We start from the raw sequence: 18131 nt of genomic DNA on the forward strand, positions 1-18131 counted from the left end.
CAAAGACACCAGAAACTCAGTATACTTTGAAGCTGAACTCCATCCCTACTCCCCAAACAAACAAGCCAACATACAAACTGTACAAAATGATCCTTTCCCAACATTTCATCCCTCAGTTGCTTATATGCAGTTACTTGAGTGAGAAATCTAGATGTCATCTTTGACGCCTTTCCTTCTTTTATCCCTCTAATCCATCTCCAAATCTTGCTTTACCTCCTAAATCTCTCTTAAATTATTCCCTTTTCTCTCCATTACCACTGCCACACTCCAGTGTGACTTGTCGTTCACTGCCTCTTGCCTGGACCCCTGCAGCAGTGTCCTAACTGGTCCTGCAGCCTCCACTTTATCCCCCTCCAGTCTTTTCTTCATACCATATCCAGAGTGGTTTTCCTCCTTAATCTCTAGTGATTTTCCCTTGTTTTCAGGTTAAAGACCAAACCTAGATTTGAAGCCAGCTTACTCTCTTCTTTATCCCATGCTGCCTTTTTGTTTCCCCTTGTGTTTTGCTGTTGATGTGAAAGTAACTGATACTTTTATTTAAAGGTGACTTAACTATATTACTTTATTCATAAACAGTGTTTTAAAAAATTGAAGTATAAGTTATACTTGCCAAAATATTTAAATATTTTGAGAAAAATGGGTATTTTCTTTGAAGAAGAAATTGGCTGTTTTCTTTGAAGAAGAAATTGGCTGTTTATTTTAATATGAACCTCTAGTCTTTCTAAGGCTTAAAGCTCAAACTTTGAACAAACTGACGTGATCATTTTTAAAAAGAAGTATCTTCAGATTGAATTTTCCATCTGGTTATTAGTCTATACCATAAACCAGATAGGTTTTATTAGACCCTTATATATAAGGTTTTCAGTCTTACGATTTCATTGACATTTTGAATTGCTAATCTTTTGTGGTTTGTTACCTAAAAATGAATATTTTAAGTTGGCCGTTTGACATTTTAATATGCTATAGGTAGTAGATCTTTTACTTGACAGCTATTAGATCTTTAAGTTTAATTTATAAAGTTGATAATCCTTGTTTGTTTACTAGCTTTTGCAAGCGGTTTTAATGATTTATGTAGCATAGTAAATTTTTATTTGTAGTAATGATTGATTTCTAACCTTTTAAAAATCATATTTGATTTTACTTTTGTCATCTGGAGACACGTTTCTAGATAAGAATTTTTGTGCCATTAATACTCCCTCACTATGAAATAAAAACAGAATTATATGTAATGAATTGCAAAATAGAGGTGGTAATAAAAACTTGAAATATTTTCTTTGTTTTATTAAAATAAGACTTTTTCTTGTTTTATCTGCCAGCTATATTGTGATTAGTAAAACAGAATTGTTTCTGTATTGAGTTTAGAGTATTTACTCTCAAGCAATAGTGGTAGAATTGTTTTTTTATGTTTTCATCACTATCTTGATTTTCTGTAAGGTGGGTCAGCTTGGTTTTATGTTTCACCCATTAATCAATTTGCATGTAAATAGAGTCAGCTTTGATTTTAATATTGCTTTCTTGTGAAATATTAATGTTTTTATTAAGTCTTTACTACTGCCAGGTATATTGAATGTTATGGATAGATTGTAAAATGAAAATTGGAATTAGTCTAATGTCTTGTCTTGAAGTACATGACGAATTAGAGTGGTTTTCCTCTGTAGCAGAGATGATGTTACCATGGTGAAAGCTTCTGTTGCCATGACATTTGCTTGCATATTTTGATAGGTCTTCAATTGAAGAAGGGCTCTGTTTCCTGGCAGACTGGAAAAGTGTCATTCTATCTTTCCCCCAAATATGTTATTTTTTTAATTGAGAAATATGTAATAATTTCCAAAGAATTGTAATAGTGAACTGCCAAGGAAGAAAATACACCTTGTTTATTTTTAATTTTTTTTCCTTAATCAACTTTTGGAACACAGCAAAATATTCTTAGCTTGCTTTTGTGTAAGGAAGAAGAAAAGAGAAGAATATTACTGTTCTAGCTTTCTTAATAAATAAAACATTTGCTTTTCCATTGAATTTTGTTGACAAAATAAACAGCTGAAGAGGAATAATTTGTAATCAGCCTCAGCTAGATATAGATATATACTGTTACTGTACAACAAAAAGACACTGCTAATGATGATATATTGTTAGCAGAGAAAAGGACAAATAAATGTAAATAAGGACTTCACAAAATGAAGGAATCAGTGAATTCCAAGAAGGTAAATATATAAAGTGCAAAATCAGTTTTCATATAAATGATACATGTTAAACACAGTGAATTAGGGATAGTTCTTTTTTATTGATAACATTTAATATTGAAAAATTAATGGTAGATTTTTTAAAAATTGTGTTTTACAGTGGTATATGTTTAATTTGAATTTTAACTAGATAATACAGACATTTAACATGTAGTAAGACAAATACAGAGAAGAAAGTCTCCCTCTCCTTCTTCTCGCCTCCCTCAATTATCTACTGTTGTTTGTTTTTAACTTATCTTCTCATAGTTTCTTTATGCATTTATAAGTAAATACAAATTTGTTAATACATTTTTATTCCCACTCCACTTTTCAAGGAAGGTAGCACATTATTTTGCACTTTGCTTTTCAGGATTTGTCCAGCCATGTATTTTAATGTATATTTTGTTAGTGCTCTAATTTGAGCATCTTGGGACATACTGGAATCAGCAGAAGGATAGGGCTTATTATTGATAGCTCCCATCCCTTATGCTTAGGGGAGTTCAGACTTCTAGGAGGAAATATTTTAAAACATACACTTTGTCAATTTAGAATAAATTTTCCTTTTGTTGTCAAAGTTCATTGATAACTTCAGTAGGGCTTTTTACTGGTAGCTGCAAATTTAAGTATTTGTAATGAGTACATCTTTACACCAGCTGTTTCTTCTGCAACAAACTGTTTTCTTCCTTTCGGTATTACTCCCATTCAGCCTTTGAATATCAAATTAGGTGTGGCTTCCTTGGGGAAGCCCGGCTGATTCGGTGAGTGTGACTCTCCCCTGTGTTCTTACAATGCTCTTCTCCGTACCAGTACTAGGAGCAGAGAAAATTATTTTAGTGATACTACGCTGCATAGATTAGCAAAAAAGGAGAGTAACGTACTTGACGTATAAAGTAACTAGGCTGCATATGTTACTTGTATCTAGAGTTTGATTCCCCTATCGGTAGACCACTTTTATTTAGACTTGTGTCCACCAGAGAAGAGGAGAAACTCTGTGAGAATCTGCTAACTGTCAAAGTTAGTGGAATTTTATACCAGATGGCAGTAGTCTTGGATATTAAGGGAGAGTTAATCCTGAGCTTTGGAATATATTAGCTCATGCCTTCATCTAATAAATTGGGTGTCTACTGTATGTTATACACATTGCTGAGTAAGAAATAATAAAACTGGATAAAGGCAGGGTTTCTGCCCTCAAAGGGCTATGAAGAAACTCGACCCTGCAGCAGTGTGAGAAGAGTACAGACTGATGGAGTGGCAGAGGCACCTTGCTGGGCCCAGGGAGTAGGGCCAGGATACTTTGGGAGATGGGGCCTGTGCTGGAGATGAGACAGGACAGACGGTTCAGTAGGCTTTCAGTGGGGCCTGAGTGGGAGAGAAGAGGTAAGTGGTTTAGGTGCTGAGGTTTATTCGGTTGTCTGAGCTCCCTCTTCCCACTAGACACGGCATTGCCAGTTGCTTGTCCCTCCTACTCACCGCTCCACACAGAACTAGGCTAAAAGTAATTAGAAAACAACTGACTTGGTTCCTTTTGGAACAGTTTTATAATATGAGATCATCTAACCCAACCTTTCATCATTTGCTTTCGGACAAATGATATAAATCTGTATTTTTTGTTAATAGTGGAAAGATTTCTGTATTACTGTGATTTGGAAATTTTTTGGACAAGTCTAACGATTTGGGTTATCAGTTAATCTGTAAAAAGAGGGAGTTTACTGCATGCTTTCAGTACCCCTCATTTTTCTAGTATTCTTACTCAGGTCTATTAACTGGTCTTGATACTAACTGGGTACTTTCATTTAACTTGTCTTTGCCCCCAGTTCCTTACTGGTTAAAGTTTAATTTCATGTGTAGTTATATGGAACTGCCCAGACATGGAAAGTAAAGCTGAAGTTGCAGAGGTCTTTGTGTAACTGTATTTTTTCCAAAATTATTTCATTAGAGATGTAAGCTACAGGTTATTTTATATTAAAACAACAGCAAGAAGAAATTAGACTTGTGAATCAGATAATAGAAATAGTAATACAAATGTATTTTTTAGTAAGTTTTCTAACCTATTAAGCCAAGAAATTGTATTAATTCTCTAATATTAAATTTTACTCTCAAATCACAACTTCACTTTCCATAAGTAGTAGTAAAACTTTCATAAGCAGATGAGAAATGTCAGCAAGCTTTTGAAAATGGAATTCTCCGTTTTCTTCCCCTGCTTCTTTCTATGATACTTCTCCCTACTATCTTTACCAAGTTTGTGACTTTTTAGAAATGAAATACCAAGGGGTTGCCTTGAGCTATTTTTATAGGAGATCGACTCTTCACCTCCTCTACATCAACAAGAACAGCATAGAGCACTGGGCCAATTTAGTCTCAGAAAACTTGAGCAGACTTCCCCTCAACTCAGGTATATTTGTGTTCTCATTGCGTAGAACTTTCTTGTAGCCTAATTATTCTTCAAAATTCAATTCATGCATTTTTCTTGTTCAAGAAAACTTCCTTTACCCCTGCCCCCTGATTTTCATGTTTCTCTGTTGTTCTTCCTCAGCAACTTTGTTTGTGTTCATTTGAGCACTTCTCTAATCTCTCTTGGAGGTTATATTAAAAGCCTCACTGTGGTTGAGCCCACTGTCTTGGGAGAATTTGTATCTTCCCCAACTAGTATGGTACTAGGCACATAGTAGGTAGTTAGTGTTGATTAGGGACTTTTCCTCCATACAGGATATTTATGTGTCTTGTTTTGCAAAATAGGTGTTGGTTATTTGCTTCTCAGTGAAACATGGGCAAAAGGATATAACAAGTCAATAAATCTAGAGTTGTTTTACTTTTCTGTCCAGTAGAATTACCAAAGAGGATTTTTTCTGCTTTCTTTAAAACTAAATTCTAGAAAAACAACAAAAATAAAACTAATATATGGTAAGGCCAGGAATCTTTCCTAGCTTCAGGATGTGAGCCTTCTGAAGAGGACAGTATGTCTCAGGTTTCAGTGCAGGGCCTGGAATATATATTACGATAACATAACTGCTCACATTTTACTAGTGGAAATCATAGAGTAGCATGGGCTACAAAGCATTTTAGGTATCTCTGGTTTAGATGTCCTGTTTTTAGGCAAGCAAAATGCTATTGCATTTTTGCAAGTGAAATAGATGAAGCCCACACTTTGAATTTGCTTTGAATCATGAAGTTAGTAGTTAGTAGAGGCAAAGAAGAACCAGATATCTTGTCCTCTTTGTTGTTATTACTACTAGCTTCCTTTAGATCAGTTTCTCAACTTTGGTACCATTGACATTTTGGGTTGGATAATTCTTTGCTGTGTACAGCTGTCCTGTGCCTTGTAGGATGTTTAGAAACATCCCTGGCTTCTACCCACTAGATGGCAGTAGCTCACCCTTCCCTCCCCAGTGTGACAACCAAAAATGTAGGCATTGCCAAATATCCCCTGGGGGGTAAAATCTCTAATTGAGAACCACTGTTTTGTATAGCAGGTGTATCACTTCTGCCTCCATTTCATTTTCTCTTAGTTTTAGAGGACTTCTTTGGCACATGGCCATCCTGTACCTCTAAGCCAGGTTCTGCTCTCATTTGGTAAACACTTCCTTAAGCATCTTACTTGGTTGCCTGACATCTGCATTCATTACATTTTTTCTTTTTAAAGATAATAATGGACATCTCAGGTAATATTGGTAATTGCTTTCAGACATAATCTATCTCTAATTTTTTATTGGACAACTCACCTGGTAAAATCAGATTTGCTTCTATAGAACTAAGTATTATATGTATCAATTAAATATAGCTTTGATAATTATTTCACTCTAGATACATGCTGGTGAATTTAATGAAATTAAAATTCATTACTCCCTAATTATACATTGGAAAATGTAGCTTGAAAGGATATTTTTGTACCCTTGTTTATATTCAGCAAGTGTATTTCAAGTTTGAGGACTCACAAATATTTATATTTAAAATGCTTAATTCCCTGTATTATATAATATCTTTGACCTTATTATTTTGGGGAACTTGAAAAAAGGATTTTTAAATAGTTATTGATATACATAGTCTTCTGTGAATAGTGCTAATTTAAGTCATTTCATAATCTAAAATATTCTATTTAAACATATAAATTTAAAAATACCTGAGACTAATATTTTATAAGTTTAAAAAATTTTCACTTTATTTTTATTTATTTATTTTAAAAATTTTTTTTTGCGGTACGCGGGCCTCTCACTGTTGTGGCCTCTCCCGTTGCGGAGCACAGGCTCCGGACGCGCAGGCCCAGCGGCCATGGCTCACGGGCCCAGCCGCTCCGCGGCATGTGGGATCTTCCCGGACCGGGGCACGAACCCGTGTCCCCTGCATCGGCAGGCGGACTCTCAACCACTGCGCCACCAGGGAAGCCCATATTTTAAAAATTTTTTATCAAGTATTTATTGAGTATTTTACTAATTGTTTCGTAGGCACATGATTAGACATGATTTTACTGAAGTAGAATTTACATTCGAACAGGTATTTAAATACATTTTACTCATGGGATCTATGTCGTTGCATTTATATTCGGTAATTCAGAACTACAGTATTTTTAAAATATAATTTCCTAAAAATTTTTGTCAGGCATTTCATTGATTTTCATAAAGGTACTTTGAAATTCTCAGTCATGTCAAGTCTAGGTTTTCAGATTAATATAAATGGTTTGGTGTACAGTCAGATAAGGAATGACTTATGTACTTGAACTATTGCTGTGTAAAAGCAGAAGAGTCAGTATATGCTATTCTCCGTTAGATGATTTCCACAGAGAAGAATGTGAAGGATAGTTAGTAGCTATTTTACAAATAATATTATATTAAAATTACATTTAGAATTTGTTATTAGGTACCCATTATGAAATATTTTAAAGCTGTACAATCATTAACATTTCCTAGATTTAATAACTTAGATTGGTGTTGGTTTTCGAAGTGGTCTCATACTCATAGTCATATAAATGAATAGAGAACGGAAGTAAATGATGCTTTGTTTGTACATGTGACATTCCCTTGGCAGCTTGTGAGTGGGGTTGGTGTGGGATGCTGACACTCCTTTCTCCCCTCACTCCTTTTTACCTTTCACTACCATAGGGAACCACTCTTACTAAAAGGTCTGTGATGTTTCTGTCAGATAGACTTTATTAGAAAAAAGACTAAATTTTATTATTATTTTTATTAATGGGGTCACTACTGGAAAATTTAGCAGTTTTAACATTTATAAAAACGTTTATATTCAGCAAGTCTAAAGAGGTTTATTTGTGATCATCCTGAAGGACATGTGTTACCTAAATGAATCTCTCAGGGCAAATAAATGGACAAAAACTTCCACTGAAATATTATATATTTGATTTTATATTTATTCATGTTTAAGCACAAGCCTTGGGGGAAGATAGTGTGCATTATGTTCTTAAATTTGCTACAGATGAAATGTCTTTCCTGTCAACTCCAATGGTTTGTCTTGCTTAGCGAAACTTGTTATACAAAATTTGTCATTATATGGACTTCTGTTTGAAATAAGAGATCCGATGACTAGGGTTTTTGCATTTTTCCCTCAAATTTATAAAGATCTGTTAGAATGCAATTTGACTCGTATATCTAAAAAATGTTAGTAATGAGAACACTTAGCAGTTTTTCCTTCCTGAGTACCTTTCTCATAATATGGCCCCGTCCCCCATAATGCCCTCGCTGAATTGACATACTTTCCTCTCCTTCAGGAGATTCTATATTTTTCTACCCAAGTGTTTTGCTCATATTTACATCATGGTATAAGTCTGCATTAGTGAATATTACCCATTACTCAAAGTTTTCAATCTTAATTCCTCTATAATAAGTCCATAGCCACCAAAGTAAAAGATTTTCTCTTTTTACTATGTTCTAGAATAATTTAAAACACTTTTTTCCTATGCTGTAGTCTCTTTGATTAGATGGACAGTGTTGTACAACCATTTCCACAACTTTTACATCAGTGCAAAGAGAAGTTTTGTAACCGTTAAGCAATAACGCTCCTTCCGCCCACCCCCTCAATGCCCCCCGCCTCCACCCCCTGCCCTTGGTACTACTAATCTACTTTCTGTCACTATGAATTTGCCTATTGCGGATATTTTATACAGGTGGAATCATACCATTTTTGTCCTTTTGTGTCTGGCTTATTTCACTTAGCATTGTAGCATGTGTCAGAACTTCATTCTTTCTTGTGGCAGAATGATACTCCATTGTATGTATATACTGCATTTTGTTTACCCATTTATATGGTGATGGAAACCTAGATTGTAGACATGTCAATATCTGGGTCCCTGTTTCCAATTTTCTTCGCTCTACCATGTGCAGAGTCATATGGTAATTCTGTGTTTCAAATTCAGTTTTTGAGGAACTGTCAAATTATTATCCATAGTGGCTGGATCATTTTATATTCCTTACAGCAACATACATGGTTACTAATTTCTTCACATCCTCTCCAACACTTGTTATTTTCCTCTAAAAAAAAAAAATTACAGCCACCCATATGAAGTAGTATCTCATTATGGTTTTGATTTACATTTCCCTCATGGCTAATGATACTGAGCATCTTTTTATGTGCTTATTCACCATTTGTATCTCTTCTATGGAAGAAATGTGTATTCAGGTTTTTTGACAATTTTAAAAATTGGGTTGTCTTTGTTGTTGAGTTGTAGGAGTTCTTTATGTATTTTGGATATTAAACCCTTATCAGGTATATGATTTGCACATTTTTTCTCATTCTGTAGGTTATCTTTTCACTTTTTTGATATCTTGTGATGCACAAGTTTTTTAGTTTTGATAAAGTCCAGTTTATCTTTTTTTTTATTGCTTGTGCTTTTTTTTTTTTTTTTTTTTTTTTGTAGTACGTGGGCCTCTCACTGTTGTGGCCTTTCCTGTTGTGGAGCACAGGCTCTGGACATGCAGGCTCAGTGGCCATGGCTCACGGGGCCAGCCACTCCACGGCATGTGGGATCTTCCCGGACCAGGGCACGAACCCGTGTCCCCTGCATCAGCAGGCGGACTCTCAACCACTGCGCCACCAGGGAAGCTCTATTGCTTGTGCTTTTGATGTCATATCTAACAATTCACCACCAAATGCAAGATCATGAAAATTTACCCCTGTGTTTTCTTGTAAGAGTTTTATGGTTTTAGCTGTTATATTTAGGGCATTGGTCCATTTTTAGTTAGTGTTTGTATATGATGGGAGATAGGGTTCCAAACGTCATTCTTTTACTTGTGGAAATCAGCTGTTCCAGCATCATTTGTTGAAGAGAGTGTTCTCTCACCATTGAATGGACTTGGCATCCTTGTAAAAAAAAAAATCAATTGGCTATTGGCTATCAATATATGAGTTTATTTCTGTACTCTCAGTTTTATTCCATTGGATTAAATGTCTGTCCTTATGTCAACACCTCCATTTTGATTACTGTAGCTTTATAGTAAGTTTTGAAGTTGGAAAGTGTGAGTCTTATAACTTTGTGTTGTTCTTTCTTCAAGATTGTTTTGGCTCTTCAGGGTCTCTTGTAACTGCATATGAATTTGAGGATTGGCTTTCCTATTTCTGTTAAAAAGAAAAAGTTGTTGGAATTTTGATAGAGATTGCATTGAATCTATAGATTGCTTTGAGTAGTATTGACAGTTTAGCAATATTAATTCTTCTTAATGGGTGTTCTGAGACCAGTCCCAGTGTGGAGGGGGTTTTCCACACCACCAAGCACTTCTCTGACACCAGCTGGGTGTCCTACAATTCAACTCAATTCTGACACTGTCTACCCAGTGATAGCGTCAGATTCAACAGGTTGAGGGCTCTTCAAAACTGTACTGCTTCCAGTTTCCCCACCCTCCCCCACCCCTTAACTTCAGATGCCAGTTGCAAGTTCATGTTATTACCTGTGCTTCTAGTTGACTAGCTGTAGATTGGAGGTTCCAAGGACCCTCTCCTTGGCCTTCAGACACCAGTTAAATTCCAGGTTGTTACCGGTATTTCTTACCACCTGACTATAAATCAGAAGTTCCCATGACCCCCTTGTCAGGTTCAATTAGTTTGCGAGGGTGGCTCACAGTACTCAGAAAAATATATTACTTACTAGATTACTGGTTTATTATAAAAGGATGTAATTCAGGAATATCCAGAGGAAATAGATACATAAGGCAAGGCATGGGGGAGGGGCATGGAACTTCTGTGCCCTTTCGAGGCACCCCCTCTTCCTGAATATCCATGTGTTCACCATCCCAGAAACTTTCTGAACCCCGTTTTTCTTTTTTGGTTTTTATGGAGCCTTGATTACACAGGCATGATTGATGAAGCCATTGGCCACTGGCAATTGATCCAACTTCTAGCCCCCCTCCCCTCCCCAGAGGTCAGAGGGTTGGGACTGAAAGTTCCAACCTTCTGATCACTTGGTTGGCTCCTGGCAACTAGCCCCCATCCCTAGGTGCTACCTCAAAATCACCTCATTAGCATAATAAAAGACCCATATCACTCTCTTCTCTTTGGAAATTCCAAGGGTTTTAGGAGCTCTGTGCCAGAAGTGGGGATGAAGACCAAATGTATATTTATTATAAATCACAATATCACTTTTCCTATCCATGAATATGGGATGTCTTTCCATTTTTAGGTCTTTTTAAACTTTTTCAGTAATGTTTTGTAGTTTTCAGTATATAGACCATTCATTTCCTTTGTTAAATTTATTCCTAGGTATTTTGTTCTTTTAGATGCTATTGTAAATGGAATTGATTTCTTAATTTCCTTTCTGGATTATTCATTGCTGTTGTATAGAAACAACCGATTTTTTGTATTGATAATAGCACCAAAGTATTACATTATTAGGAAGAAATTTAACAAAAGTTGTGCAAGACCTGCATACCGAAAACTACAAAACATTGCTGAGAGAAATTTAGGAAGACCTAAGTACTAAGTAAATAGAGAGATTTGAAGTGTTCATGAATCAAAAGATTCAGTATTGTTAAGATGTTATTTTTCCCTTAATTGATCTATTAATTTACTGCAGTCTCACTTAAAATCCCAGTAAACTTATTTTTCATAGAAATTGACCAGGTAATTTTAAAGTATATGTGGAGGGCTTCCCTGGTGGTGCAGTGGTTAAGAATCTGCCTGCCAGTGCAGGGGACACGGGTTCGAGCCCTGGTCTGGGAAGACTCCACCTGCTGCAGAGCAACTAAGCCCATTCACAACTACTGATCCTGTGCTCTAGAACCTGCGCACCACAACTACCGAAGCCCATGCCCTGCAACAAGATAAGCCACTGCAATGAGAAGCCCGTGCACCACAATAAAGAGTGGTCCCGGCTCGCCGCAACTAGAGAAAGCCTGCACGTAGCAAGGAAGACCCAATGCAGCCAAAAATAAAATAAAATATATGTGGAAATATAAATGCTACATTAGCTAAGAAAATTTGGAAAAAGAAAAACAAAGTTTGAGGACTTACATAACTGCTTTCAAAACTTAATATAGAGCTAGAGTTATCAAGACAATATGCTATGAGCAGAAAGAGAGGCATGTTTATCAATGCAACAGATTAGTAAGAATAGAAATATATCTATATCTATAAACAACTGATTTTTGACAAAGATGTCAAGGCAATTCAGTGAGAGAAGGATAATCTTTTAACAAACGGTGCTGGATGAAATTGATATCCAACTGCCAAACAACAAACAGTCCCTTACTTCACATCTTATAAATAAATTAACCTCAAATGGATCATATACCTAAAAATAAGAGTTAAAACTATAAAATTTCTCTAAGAAAATGTAGTAGAAAATTGCAGTGACCTTAGGATAGGCAAAGATTCCTTAAAGAGGGCACAAAAAGCACAAATTGTAAAAGTTTAAAATTGGTGATTTTGAAATGATGCTCAACATCACTAATCATCAGGAAAATGGAAATCAAAACCACACTGAGATATCACCTAACACCAGTTAGGGTGGCCATCATCAAAAAGTGAAAAGATAACTTGCTGGTGAGGATGTGGAGAAAAGAGAACCCTTGTGCACTGTTGGTAGGACTGTAAATTGATATAGCTCTTATGAAAAATAATATGGAGGTTTCTCAAAAAATTAGTAATGGAACTTACATGTCATTCAGCAGTTCCACTTTTGGATATGTATCCGAAAGAAATAAAATCATCTTGAAGAGACACATGCATTCACATCTTTACTGCAGCGATATTCACAGTAGCCAAAATGTGGAAACAACCTAAGTGTCCATCAGTGGATGAATGGTTAAAGAAAATAATGGTATACATATACAATGGAATATTATTCAGCCTTAAGAAAGAAGGAAATTCTGCCAATTGTGACAACACGGATGAACCTGGAGTACATTATGCTAAGTGAAATAAGCTCTTATATATATATATATGGAATCTTAAAAAGAAAAGTCAAACTTAGAGTGTGGAATGGTGATTACCAGCGGCTGGGGGGTAGGGGAAGAGGGGAGATATTGATCAAAGGGTAGAAACTTTCAGTTATAAGATGAATAAGTTCTGGAAACCTAATGTATAGCATGGTGATTGTGGTTAATAATAAAGTATACTTGAAATTTCCTAAGGGAATAGATCTTAAATGTTCTTACAACATACACAAAGAAGTAACTGTGTGATGATGGATATGTTAATTAGCTTGATTGTGGTAATTATTTCACAGTGTATACATATATCAAAACATCATGTCGTATACCTTAAATTTTTTATTTCTCAATCATACTTCAATAAAGCTGTAAAAAATAGTTGATTTTGACTTCATTAAAATATATTCAAAAGAAATTGTTAAGAAAATGAAAAAGCAAGACAAAAACTGGTAGAAAATATTTGCAGTACATGTATCCAAACAAGGCTATTTATCCAGAATATGTAAACAGCTCTTCCAGTTCAGTTATAAGGAGATAACCCAGTAAAAACAAGGGGAAAATTTTGAACAGACACTTCACCAAAGAAAATACACAGATAGCAGCAAATAAGCAAATTAGAAGATCTTCAACATCTGTCATTTAGAGAAATGCAAATTAAAATTATGAGACATACTTTAGAATTAAAAAGACCAACAATACCTAGTCCTAGGATGGATGTGGAGCAGTTTGATCTCTCATGTATTACTGGTGGGAATGGAAGATGTCACTGCCACTTTGGAAAACGATTTGACAGCTGCTTGTAAAGTTAAACATACATTAACTATGTGACCCAGCCATTCTGCTGGGTATTTACCCAAAAGTTATGAAAACGGATGTCCACGCAAATGTTCAGACCAGCATCATTCCTGGTAGCCTAAAAATGGGAACAGCCCAGATATCCATCAACTTGTAAATGCATAAACAATTTGTGGTATATGCATAGAATGGAATCCTGCTCAGTTTAATAAAAAGGAACAAGCTAATATATGCACCAGCATATAGCAAAACCTTGTGTAAGAATTTCTTATGAATTCTAGAAAAGGCACAACTATAGTGATAGAAAGAAGGTCACTCTTGCCGGAGAGTTGGTAACAGGGAGCTGACTGCAGCTGTCAAGGGGAAACTTTTTGGGGGTGATTGAAATGCTGTATATCATGATTCTGGCGATTGTTACATGATTGTATCCATTTGACAAAATTCATTAGTTTTATTAATTGTGAATTATCCCACAGTAAAGCTATTGAAGAAGGAACAAAATTTTTTAAAAGTGATCAAACTTCCTTTAAGTTATAGTAGGATTGGAGGGAATAACAGGTTTCATTATTTTTCGAGACTTTCACAAACAAGTGTCTACATGCTTTGGCAGAAAAAGAGGCCATCAGTAAGATGGTTGATATCTAACTTTACTCATCAGTTAAAAATAACAAAAATTATATTCAGAAAAAAGTAGTGATTTTGCTTAATGAAAAGTAATTGATATTATATTTAATAAATCAAATGTTTAATTTTTTAGCTTCATATTAACTATTATCATCATTTTAATTCACTTTAGAAATATAAACCTGGTCGATGTGATGATATTTTGAAATGGAAGCCTCCCAGTTTGAATTCTGTGGATTTTCGCTTAAAGATAACAAGAATGGGAGGAGAAGGGTAAGTATGCCACTTTGTTTCCCCATGATTTTTACATGAAATAATACCGTTTGCATAAGGCTTCACTGTTTACTGGGTATCTTACATATACTTTACAAAAAGAAAGTAAAGTACTTTTACGTATACTTTATGTATGTACCCATAAATCTATCTCATTTTCCCAGATTACTTCTTTGACCTATCACAGCTAACATGTTGGTAGCATCCTTTAAACTTCACTAATTTTAGTCTTAAAGTTATTTCTAATATAAAAAAATGAACTTTGTTTAATTGTAAAAGTGAAAATACATTTTACTTGAAAGTAATCCTGTTCAGTGAATTACAAATATAAGATATGATCATTAATATTATAATTGAATGTTTTGAAACAAGCCTTTTTTCCTTTGAAGGAAACTACTTCATGTTTGTATTTGGATAGCAAACACTTATCTATACTTTATTAGGGTAGGGTTTTAATTATGGAATTACATTACAATTTTTCATTATGTTCATTGTGTGAATTTTTTTCATTTATTGGTTAATCTTCATTTTTTACTTCATTGATTGCTATTTTAGAGTAAAAAATGCTTTAGCATGAATATTTTCATTGTTTTTCCAAAGCCTTGTTTAATTTTACCTTGTTTCACAATTTTTTATGGCATCTCATATAAGTAAATACATAACAACAAAACAAGAAATGTTTAATCAAGAAAATCATAAAGAGAAAGTAAATAAGATAATGCTGGCAGAGAGGTTAAAAGTGTACCAATGCATGCCATAAAATTCTTTTTACTTGCCAAAGATAAACCACAGGTTTATTTTTTTGTAGCTAATGGAATGAAGGATATACGATGAGTTATATGAATCCAGATTCCAGAAGATTAAGTCTCTTAAGAGACTGTATATTTTCAAATAAAGGTACTGTGTAGTGTGGTGAATCCTAACTAAAAAAAGAATTTTATTAAGTCATATGGGTATCAGTTTTCAAAAAATAGAGTAGTTAGTATTTTACATTCTTAAATAAGAGTTTGTGACTTAATAGCAAAGTACAGTTTAGCCAGAACAATTATCTGGGGCCCCAAATAGTGTTGTTTAGGTATTTCACTGTCTATTGGCCTGGTTTAATCCAAGGATAGGTAGATAACTTTTGACTGTAGGATTGGATAGAATATGTATATTCTATAGAATAATATAAAAGATTAGATAAGAGAAATAATATTGGCAATCTAGAATATCTGTATGCCAGTTACTTTGTCAGGAAGAATAATCTTTAGTTTCCTGCTTATCAATACTTAACCAAAAATATTATTTCTCTAATTTAATCTTAGCTATGCATTGGTATTAACATTAATATCAGTTAATTTTTATTAATTATTAACCAATATTATATTATTATAACACTATTAACTACTAATAATATGAATAATTAAATATTATTAATCAGTATTTTCTTGAAACTTCCCCAAAACACATTCCCCCTCCCCCCCATATATATAAAATATCTTTGGATAAATATTGCTAAGTAGTAAGCTCAAGATTATTCTTCCTGACAAAGTGTTGGGTATACAGATATTCTGGGTTGCTGGTTCACTTTGGAACCTCCACATCAAAAGTCATGCAAGCTGAGTGTAGGCTTATATATTTTTCTGGAAGTGGCTTAGAGAAGACCACCACTCTTCTAAACAGTGGCAGCTGAGGGATTAATTCAGATGCTGCCACCTGCATCATCTTCTTCTTTTTTTTATTCTTAAAAGTCACAGGTGAATATGGTTCTTTGGAAATAAGGCTTCAAAGGTGAACTAAAATTTGTTAAATTGCCTCATTACTAAATCTTTTATTTTGCCTAAATGTTTTATTTATAATATTTAGTTAAGGAGTATAAACCCTTGTGTGTTTCTGTTGATTGTTTCATTGAGTTTTGAAAGGTGATTTTGTTTTGCTTTTTACAGATTGTAATTCTTAGCAACACTTAAAAGCTACATGAGGCTAAATGTAGCATGTCCATTTTTCTGTGTTAGAAATGATATTATTAATTTTTTCCTTCCATTTGTCCATTGCAATTAAATATAGCAAAGTGTAATTCAGTTTAGTGGTTTGTCATTTGCTTTTATTCTTAGTATGTTTTAAAATATATATATATATATTAAAATTTTATGTATTTGAATGTCTTTTTATTAAAAAAATGAATTATTTTTGATTCTAGTCCTCTTTAAAACACACCACAATGTCAGCATTTAAGGTGATTTTTTTGGATAGCAATATGCAAGTTACATTGCTGTAGGTACCTGATTTATTTATGTAACATGGGTGTCAGTTTTCAAAAATGGGGTATTTAATATGAAATATAAAATGATAATTATGACATAAAATACATATTATTCAGTTAGCTGGAGTAATATGCTTTTTTTTATGGAGAGAATGTTATGTATTATAGCAGTTTTCATGAAATAAATGAGTTTATATCTAATACTTATGTTAGATGCAGTATGTTAGAATTATGAGAAGTATGCCTGTAATAGTTTGAAAGGAGAGTAGCTATGTCTCTGAATCATAAGAATTGTAGCATGTGATTAGTGAAGTGGGGCTAAGATACTAAAATACCATGAGACGTGATATTATACATAGAGAATCCTAAAGATGCTACCAGAAAACTACTAGAGCTAATCAATGAATTTGGTAAAGTAGCAGTAACCACCATATACAAAATTAATGCACAGAAATCTCTTGCATTCCTATACACTCATGATGAAAAATCTGAAAGTGAAGTTAAGAAAACACTCCCATTTACCATTGCAACAAAAAGAATAAAATATCTAGGAATAAACCTACCTAAGGAGACAAAAGACCTGTATGCAGAAAATTATAAGACACTGATGAAAGAAATTAAAGAGGATACAAACAGATGGAGAGATATACTATGTTCTTGGACTGGAAGAATCAACATTGTGAAACTGACTCTACTACCCAAAGCAATCTACAGATTCATCGCAATCTCTATCAAACTATCAATGGCATTTTTCACAGAACTAGAACAAAAAATTTCACAATTTGTATGGAAACACAAAAGACCCCGAATAACCAAAGCAATCTTGAGAAAGAAAACTGGAGCTGGAGGAATCAGGCTCCCTGACTTCAGACTATACTACAAAGCTACAGTAATCAAGACAGTATGGTACTGGCACAAAAACAGAAATATAGATCAATGGAACAGGGTAGGAAGCCCAGAGATAAACCCACACACATATGGTCACCTTATCTTTGATAAAGGAGGCAAGAATATACAGTGGAGAAAAGACAGCCTGTTCAATAAGTGGTGCTAGGAAACAGACAGCTACATGTAAAAGAATGAAATTAGAACACTCCCTAACACCATACACAAAAATAAACTCAAAGTGGATTAAACACCTAAATGTAAGGCCAGACACTATTAAACTCTTAGAGGAAAACATAGGCAGAACACTCTATGACATAAATCACAGCAAGATCCTTTTTGACCCACCTCCTAGTGAAATGGAAATAACAAAAATCAACAAATGGGACCTAGTGAAACTTAAAATCTTTTGCACAGCAAAGAAAACCATAAACAAGACGGAAAGACAACGCTCAGAATGGGAGAAAATATTTGCAAATGAAGCAACTGACAAAGGATTAATCTCCAAAATTTACAAGCAGCTCATGCAGCTCAATATCAAAAAAACAAACAACCCAATCCAAAAATGGGCAGAAGACCTAAATAGACGTTTCTCCAACGAAGATACAGATTACCAACAAACACATGAAAGAATGCTCAACATCATTAATCATTAGAGAAATGCAAATCAAAACTACAATGAGATATCATCTCACACCAGTCAGAATGGCCATCATCAAAAAA

The 18131-nt window shown here is 34.4% G+C and overlaps 1 protein-coding gene across 5 annotated transcripts in view; it reads left to right on the plus strand.

Annotated features, from left to right (window-relative positions):
* The window catches only part of RNGTT (RNA guanylyltransferase and 5'-phosphatase), a 219463-nt gene that overhangs the window by 111061 nt on the left and 90271 nt on the right, over positions 1-18131 (plus strand). For 4 of the 5 annotated variants that reach the window (XM_067702600.1, XM_067702601.1, XM_067702602.1 and 1 more), the window contains exon 13: positions 14178-14278. In XM_067702600.1, coding sequence (XP_067558701.1) covers positions 14178-14278 — 101 coding nt within the window. Of the gene's footprint in view, positions 1-14177; positions 14279-15086; positions 15596-18131 lie in introns of those variants that run through there. The other variant, XM_067702604.1, reaches the window with a different exon arrangement.

Source organism: Pseudorca crassidens, chromosome 13 (genome assembly GCF_039906515.1).
Source record: "Pseudorca crassidens isolate mPseCra1 chromosome 13, mPseCra1.hap1, whole genome shotgun sequence".
NCBI lineage: Eukaryota > Metazoa > Chordata > Mammalia > Artiodactyla > Delphinidae > Pseudorca > Pseudorca crassidens.